Consider the following 8591-nt stretch of genomic DNA (forward strand, 5'->3'; position numbering starts at 1 on the left):
TTACTTCTGGGTTTCGCCGCTCGCGCATGCGCAGTGGCTCAAAAATGATGTCACGCGCATGCGCAGAAGCGGTGAATCGTGACCTGTGCATGCGCAGACACGGGTTGCCTTCTGCTCATGTTGCGAACGGGCCTCCAGAATGGATTCCCTTTGCAACCAGAGGTACCTCTGTACCCCTAAACAGAGAGAGAGGTTAACCATAGACTTGTACGCTTGGAAGCAGTGGCGTAGCGTGGGTTGTCAGCACCCGGGGCAAGGCAAGTAATTTGCGCCCCCTAACCCGGGGCAAGGCAAGTAATTTGCGCCCCCCCCGCTGCACTGTCCCTCCCCCAGATAGTCCCTCGCTCTCTCTCCGCACCGCACGCACGCCTGGCACCCTCCCCTCCACAGTGGGCGGCGACCCGGCGGCTCGGATCGGATTCGCACAGCCAGCACTGCAGTGAGAGAGAGAGAGTGAGCCAGGTAGGGGCAGAGAGCTGTGAGTGCGAGCGCGCCCCCCCCAGATGTTGCGCCCGGTGCGGCCAGCCCCCCCTGCACCCCCCACCCTACGCCACTGCTTGGGAGGGACCCAAAATGTCATCTAGCCCACCCCCCTGAGCTAACGAGGAGCGCTTTCTTTCTTGGCAGGACTGAAGGGGGCATCACCAAAGGGGCTACGGTCGGGATCCTGCTTGACCTAACCAGGAGGACCTTGACCTTCTCCATCAATGAGGACCAGCAGGGGCCGGTGGCCTTTGAGAACCTGGAAGGCGTCTTCTTCCCTGCTGTCAGTCTGAACAGAAATGTGCAAGTAAGGAGGAATGGGAAGGAGACCGGGCCTCTGGGAGGAGAGACATAGAGGCTTCTTGGATCTGGAGAGGGGCAGGGCAGAGAGTGGGAAGAACAGGAATCAGAACGGGAAACCCAGAGTTGCGTTGGCTGGCGATGACGGGAGTTGCCGTCCAAAACAGGCGGAGGAACGCCAAGGACTAGAAACTCGCTTTGACGAAAAACAAGCAAGCTGTGATTCTCAGGTTGCTGGGTTCAATATTCAGAATCAGTTTGGTACTCAAAGCTAGTGCCCTCAAGCAGGGCATTCTGGGCAGGGGGTAGGCTGGGCAGCAGGTGGCAGGTTCAAACAGCCGCCCCCCCCAAAAAATGTCCTGTTCTGAATTGCCCAAATTTTGCTACTCATAAACATGGCAGTGGGGCGGGGCAGTGGGGGTGAGTAGTGTTCTGCCTAAGCCCTCGTTGTCTGCTCTTGTGTGGAATTAGGGAATATGCACAACACTGACTAAAGCAAAGGCACCAACTGGTACTCAGCCCCCTCAACCCCCTGCTAATTGGGAAGGGCAGTCCCCCCAAAAAATTATTGGGAAGGCCCAAAGAGCTGGGCCCCTAGGAGTTGATGGCTATGGTGTAAAGACAGCAGGAGATTCATTTAATATGTAAATTTACAGTCATGCTCCTGCCATAATTGCCCCTCAAGTCCTACTGACGTCCTGGGAATAATAATACTAACAACAACAACAACAACAACAACAACAACAACAACAACATATTAAATTTTTATTTATACCCCGCCCTTCTTGGTTCAAAAACCGGGCTCAGGGCAGCTAACAACAAATTTAAAACACTGGGACTCTTCAGGATCAGGCCCCAGACTTGGTTCAGATGATGCCTGAGGCAAAGGATCCGGTGCGGACTGAGTCTCTCTGGTTCTGAGTCCGAACCCCAGTCCCAGGCCATCTCACACACACACACACACACACACACACACACACACAGAAAGAGAGATATGGTTCTGTGAGCATGGGAAGATCAAATCCTGCCAGCTGCGATGGGATTAAAAATGCCACCCCCACTCCTCAGGGCCCCTGCTCAAGACATTTTGCTGCCTGCGGCAAGGAACAAGATGGTGCCTTTGCCCAAGGCACAGGCAGAAGCCCACTGGACTGGGGGTTAAATCTTACTCCAGTACTGGGGAAGGGAAGTGTCTTCCACTGCAGTTGAATGCAGCATGCCAACATAACACTCACAATCCCCGCAGCTCAGCATCTGCCGCCTGAGGCTGCTGCCTCACTTTGCCACATCGTAGGGCCGGCCCTGCCACCTCTTGTTGAACCCTGTACCCAGAACCTTCAAGTGTCCCTATTTTCCAAGGGACGTCCCTGATTTAGAGACGCCGTCCCAGTTTCTGATTTGATCCTGGAATGTCCCTACAGTGGTGCCCCGCAAGATGAATGCCTTGCAAGATGGAAAACCCACTAGACAAAAGGCTTTTCCGTTTTGGAGGTTCTTCGCAAAACAAATTTGCTATGGGCTTGCTTCGCAAGACAAAAATGTCTTGCGAGTTCCTGCGGGTTTTTTTTCCTCCCCCCCCCCTTTTCCCAAGCCGCTAAGCCGCTTAACAGCTGATCCGCTAAGCCGCTTATCAGCTGATCCGCTAAGCCCGCTAAGCCGCTAATAGCGCTAATCCACTAAGCCGCTAATGGGCTTGCTTTGCAAGACGAAAAAAACCGCAAGACGTTTAATGTTTAATGTTTCATTGTGTTTTTATATATGTTGGAAGCTGCCCAGACCCAAAGTGTCTGGGGCAACCCAGTCAGATGTGTGGGGTATAAATAGTAAAGTTATTATTGTGGAATGAGATGTTCCTACAGTGGTATCATGGGTTATAGACGCTTTGGGTTACGCATATTCAGGTTGCAGACCGCGGGAAACCCGGAAGTACCAGAAAGGGTTACTTAATAATCATAATCATAATAAATTTTATTTATATCCCGCCCTCCCCAGCCGAAGCCAGGCTCAGGGCGGCTAACAACAATAAAATAGTACAACATTCTAAAATCATTCCATTATAAAATTAATTCAACTCAAATTGATGGCAACCATTGGGCTGGAGTTCTGTGAGGATTGCCAAAGGAGGGAGTCAGGCTGTGCCCTGGCCAAAGGCCTGGTGGAACAGCTCTGTCTTGCAGGCCCTGCGGAAAGATGTCAAGCCCCGCAGGGCCCTAGTCTCTTGTGACAGAGCGTTCCACCAGATCGGGGCCACGGCCGAAAAAGCCCTGGCTCTGGTTGAGGCCAGCCGAACCTCTCTGTGACCCGGGATCTCCAAGATGTTTTTGTTTGAAGACCGTAAGTTCCTCCGTGGGACATACCAGGAGAGGCGGTGCTGTATGTACGAGGGTCCTAGGCCGTATAGGGCTTTAAAGGTTAAAACCAGCACCTTAAACCTGATCCTGTACTCCACCGGGAGCCAGTGCAGCTGGTATAGCACCGTGTGAATGTGATCTCACAGCAAGGACCCTGTAAGGCATCTCGCAATGGCATTCTGCACCCGCTGGAGTTTCTGGGTCAGTCTCAAGGGCAGCCCCATGTAGAGCGAGGATTTTGCCGTTTGCACATGCGCAGAAGCACCAAATTGTGTCACATGCGTGCACAGACGCATTGCTGCAGGTTACGAACGCTGCGGGTTGCTGACGTGCCTCTGTCATGGATTACGTCCGCAACCTGAGGCTCCACTGTATTTTCATTGGAGAAATGTTGGCGTGTATTTGTAGCGAGTGCTCTTTGCTTTCAGGTGACGCTGCACACCGGTCTCCCAGTCCCGGACTTCTACAACGCACGAGGCTCCATGCAGTAAGGAGTCATCGGGTGCCCGGCGGCTTTTTCTCAGGACACACCGAGAGACCTGCGTTCGTTTTCTTCAGGAATTGACCTCATGGGAGAAAGGAGGAGAATATCTGGTCGTCTGGTAACTCCAGGCCAGCGGAAACCAAATTTTTTAAACAAACAAACAGACAAAAAGCGGGGTGGAATCCAGAGAAGAGAAAGGACTAAGCAGACTTGGGCACCCGCCAGGGCCACCCCTCTCCGCCTTTCCAGCCCCACCTGTACTCTCTCTGTGTGTGTGTGCACGAGTGTGTGTTTGCTTTGCTAATTTTGCTCTTTCGGCTGACGACAGCGTTCCCAGAGAGAGCCTGAGATGCGACTCTCTCGAATCAGCTTTTGGGTTCAGTTATTCTTTCAGTTTGCGATTTCCCCTTTGCCCTAAATGTGGATCAGATTCCCAACTTGCGGATTCTCCAGCCAGAAGGAAAACTGAGCTTCACTTGCTACGGATGGAGAGTTGGGCATATAACATCCGCCGGACCCCCACCCCAAGCCCCTGGGCGGGCAAGAATTGGCTGGTCCTTGAAGGGTTTGCAGAGTCCAGTTGACTTTTGCCTCCTCTGTCCTCGTGGCCTTTCTTGCTGAATAATACCTTCTCATAGACATCAGCTTGGGATCACCACTTAATCGACATACAAAAGCCATGCAGGATGATGAATCAAACCTGGGGAGATGGGATTTATCTTAATTTTTTTCCAGTCAAAGCAGAGAGTTGGGGGGGGGAATGTCACATGATCCCCCCCCCAATTACAGTGTTTAGCTTTTCGTTTTTCAAAGATCAGGCACTCCTTTTTTTTTGCTCCAGAGGATGTTCAAGGCAGTTCACCACAAAGCACAGAAAACAAATCAACGCTGGAAAATAATAATGTTGGTTATGAAGGATGATATTTTAGTCGGGCGTCCTTTGGGGCCTAGCAACTGAGGCCTGGTTCTCCAGCCCAGATGTGATGGGGGGCTGCTCCCAGTACCCACACCTGAAATGGTACAGCTCAGATACAGGTCTAACAGCCCTGTGAGGGTGAGGTGTACGATTTAGATCACTCTACGGAGGATTTAATCTGCATATGAAATTAGCACCATTTCCAAATTTGGAATTGTATTGGCAGAACTTTGTATTTGAGTTCTGAGTAAAATTATCACTTTGTAGGAGCAGAACATTTCCATTTTCAGTGAGTTTCAAAACTCAAATGTCAACATTCCGATTTCCTTATGCTCCCCCAAAAAATGCCACCCAGAAATGCCCCCCCACCTGCATTCAGCAAATATGTCCAATATCCCATTTCTTTTCTGATTGGGATGGATGGTTGTATTTAGCAGAACGTGACAATCTTCTGGCTCAAGTTAATTGGCTGTTTATCCAGACATTTGTCCTGTACCTCTGTAAATGGAGGGGGGGTCACCAATCTGTCTCTGAACACCTGAAGTAAAAGGAGGCACCCACAAGTTGCTCTAGTGTGCAACAAGGGCCCGTTGCACACTGGAGACGGCAGCTCCCATAATGCACTTTTGTTTCTCATTTGTTTACATCGGCCTTTGCTATCCTGATATCCTCTGGCTGTTTCGGACTGAAGCAAAATGTGAGAGGTCGCATCCTCCCAGTCCCAGTCCCATTCCAAAACCTCAACAGACTGTTGAATCTTATTTCAACATCCTCCACTGAACCCCGAGGGCGCAGGACAGGTTGCATAACACGCACATCCACAGAGCTCCCTCCGCTGGACGCCCTTCAATATTTGCTGCCTGAGGCAGCCGCCTCATGATAGGGCCGGCCCTGTGGGACACCCTTCCTGCTGCGGTGTTTATCGCAGCTTTGACTGGCAACGGCTTCTTACATGATTGTTTTGTGTGCTAAGTCAGTTTGCAGAGCTGTGACTTCAGACTGGTCATGTTGGGGGGAGAGATTTCAGACTGGGAGAGATCCATATTCACAGCAAGGCTCGAAGGCTGGCTCTTAGATATATTCAAGTTTCCCCTGTAAACCAGTCAATCCGTTGTGTTTCATTTTCATGCCGTAATAATGCCACATTATCAGCACCTGTCAAACAGGTCATCTTCCTCCCTCTATCTCGCTATATTTCCAAGGCAAAGAGGCTTGTGCCTTTGACATCCTGACCTGGTGCGCAGTCCCATTTAATTGTTTGTGACATCAGTCACTGTGGCTGCAACCCCATGCATGCTAGCATGGGGGTAAACACACCTTAATGCAATTTCCTTCTGAGTAAGCATGCACAGGGTTGCTCGGGGACAAGTCTGCAGTCCTAAACGCACTTAACTTGAAGTAAATCCTGTTAAGCACAGTGGGACTTGCATGGTTTCCTTTTGAGCAAGCAAACAGGATTGCATATAAGTGTGCAGACCACTGGGAGGCCAGAGGTGCAGCTTTTAATTAAGAATAAACTCATGCATGGTCTGAAACATGGCTGAGGCAGGTATCTGCCGCTGGACCTCCCTTGAATAGCACCCCTCTTGCCTTGTGCTTGATGCTGGGCTTTGTAGTCTTGGACTTACTGATTGCTTCCTACAGATATCAGAGGCAAGCACCTATGGGTGGCTTCCATAAAGTAAAGGTAAAGGTACCCCTGCCCATATGGGCCAGTCTTGACAGACTCTAGGGTTGTGCGCCCATCTCACTCAAGAGGCCGGGGGCCAGCGCTGTCCGGAGACACTTCCGGGTCACGTGGCCAGCGTGACAAGCTGCATCTGGCGAGCCAGAGCCGCACACGGAAACGCCGTTTACCTTCCCGCTGGTAAGCAGTCCCTATTTATCTACTTGCCCCCGGGGGTGCTTTCGAACTGCTAGGTTGGCAGGCGCTGGGACCGAACGACGGGAGCGCACCCCGCCGCGGGGATTTGAACTGCCGACCTTTCGATCAGCAAGCCCTAGGCGCTGAGGCTTTTACCCACAGCGCCACCCGCGTCCCATTGGGTGGCTTCCATACCACGTAGGTAACTACTGAAACCAGCTCCCTGGCTAGTCTGATGCTGTATTAACAATGTGAGATTCCCTGACCACGACAACATGGAGCTGTCACTTTTGGATAGCCTGCTCTAAATGGGCAGCTGCTCTTTTGCTTGGTGGGGGGCTGCTTGCGGGGTCCTTTTTGATTCTGCAAACAAGCTTGACATGGCATGTTTCCGTTTTCTCTGACTACATCCCGGTGCATAGCATCCATCTCGCCTCATGTCCACGTGTGTGTCAGGACATAATTTTCCATAGCAGCATTTCAAAATGAGCTACAGTGATGACTTTGCCTTAAAAAAACAAACAACTACGAGGCAGATCTAGCATTCCTATGTGGTCAACGACAGACATGGAGAGGGGAAGAAAGAAGAGAGCGGGAATGCCTTCCTTTCACAATCTCAGGAAATTAAATATTCTCATTGCCATGGCTACCTCTCACGGTTGCCACCTTCCTGGTTTGAAACCAGGCCAATCAGCATTACCCCCACCCATCCAAATGCACTTCTTCTGTATCACCATAATATTATTATCTGCTCTTTGCATTGTCTGATTAACTGTGTCGCAGTATCAACCCAGGCTGGCTCTCTGTCATTCCGTTTCTGCCGAACTGAAAGGAACCACGTTGCAATGAAATACTCAGCCACCTCTGCTCCCGAAAGACCCACCTAGCAGCTGCCTCTAACTGCAATTTGAGATGGGCGCAGTGCATGTGACCCAGAAAAATGCGAGCACAGATAAGGCCTTGGCAGTTGCATATTTGCATGAATTTCCATGTATCGGTTTACACCAGGGGCAGAAGGATTTGCTGAGCATTTGCTGAGCAATGCCTTATAAGGAAACTAGTCTGGATTATGCCCGAGAGCAGGCAATGTGGTCAGGAGGTTGGTAGGAAGCTGGTAGCTGTCAGCAGGTGGCAAGTCAGGACCTGGGACAGCTCCAAAGCATCAGAGATGTTGTTCCAACAAGAGAAGAAGCCCTTGTATTTCAATGGTGCAACCCTGGATTTTGTGGAAGCCCAATCCTTCGATTCAGAGCAGAGAGGGACAGCACTGGCAGTTTTGTGGCATTTGGAGTCTCCAGGGAAGTGGGCGGGGGGACATAAATGAAAGGGATGCTAATATCTGTGGTCATACCAACCATCCACATTCCATTTTGGAGGAGGCAACTTTAGAAAACCTTAACAAACCGTTCCATCGGAATCTGTTCCCATCTTGGGACCGGCTGCTAAATTTGGCGAATGTCATGTACATACCCCATAATGCCTCAAGTCCATCCCATGTGGTTGGTGCCATAATATTCTCTCTGTAGCACGGACAGCATGCTGGTCTGACCTTTCCTTTTGCTTTCAGATTGGTGGCGCTCTCTAGAGATAGTTGTCTGCGGAGGGTTGAGATATTGTTTTCTTTCTTCTACCATTGTTTCTCATCGTAAGTTATTTAATTATCTGCTTTGATTCATTTAACCAGGAGTGGAGATAAATCAGGAATGGTGGGAAGAAAACAATCCAATGTAATAAATGTTAACAGCAAAAAAAAAAAAAAAAAAAAACCCAAAGCAAAACAACAAAGGAGATGTCTGTAAATAAGTAATTGTTCCCTTCTAGGATTTCCTCCCCCTTAGAACTGATTTTTTCTCTGTTATGGTGATGTTGTACCAGCATTACGTTAAACATAAATTATTGAATGGGTGCTAACCTCGCAGTCACGCTCTTCGTTTTTCTCGGCTGCAGAGGAGACAGGTTGCAGGGTGACGCCGATCTCCTCCTGGGCTTGGGTGGCTGGGCCACCTGCGGCCTTGTTTTCCCATCAGCATCGACCTTGCTTCTTGATGATGTTTCTGATGCTTAGAATAGATTCCTAGTGACTTCGTAACATGTCGTTGGCAACTTATTGCAATCCTTAGCTGCAGACAGCCGCCCTCCCAGGCCCAAAAGGGGTCCTGTGTGTTGTTCTAATAAAAGATTTTAGTCAGAGAA

The 8591-nt window shown here is 50.2% G+C and overlaps 1 protein-coding gene across 6 annotated transcripts in view; it reads left to right on the top strand.

Moving 5' to 3' along the window:
• The window catches only part of TRIM9 (tripartite motif containing 9), a 75259-nt gene extending 66668 nt beyond the window's left edge, over nucleotides 1-8591 (top strand). For all 6 annotated transcript variants that reach the window (XM_083435544.1, XM_083435546.1, XM_083435547.1 and 3 more), the window contains 3 exons: nucleotides 628-790; nucleotides 3563-6221; nucleotides 6601-8591. In XM_083435544.1, coding sequence (XP_083291670.1) covers nucleotides 628-790; nucleotides 3563-3625 — 226 coding nt within the window. In that variant the 3' untranslated portion in view covers nucleotides 3626-6221; nucleotides 6601-8591. The remainder of the gene's footprint in view (nucleotides 1-627; nucleotides 791-3562; nucleotides 6222-6600) is intronic.

The sequence above is a fragment of the Podarcis tiliguerta genome (assembly GCF_965153285.1).
Source record: "Podarcis tiliguerta genome assembly, chromosome: 1".
In the NCBI taxonomy this organism is placed as follows: Eukaryota; Metazoa; Chordata; class Lepidosauria; order Squamata; family Lacertidae; genus Podarcis; species Podarcis tiliguerta.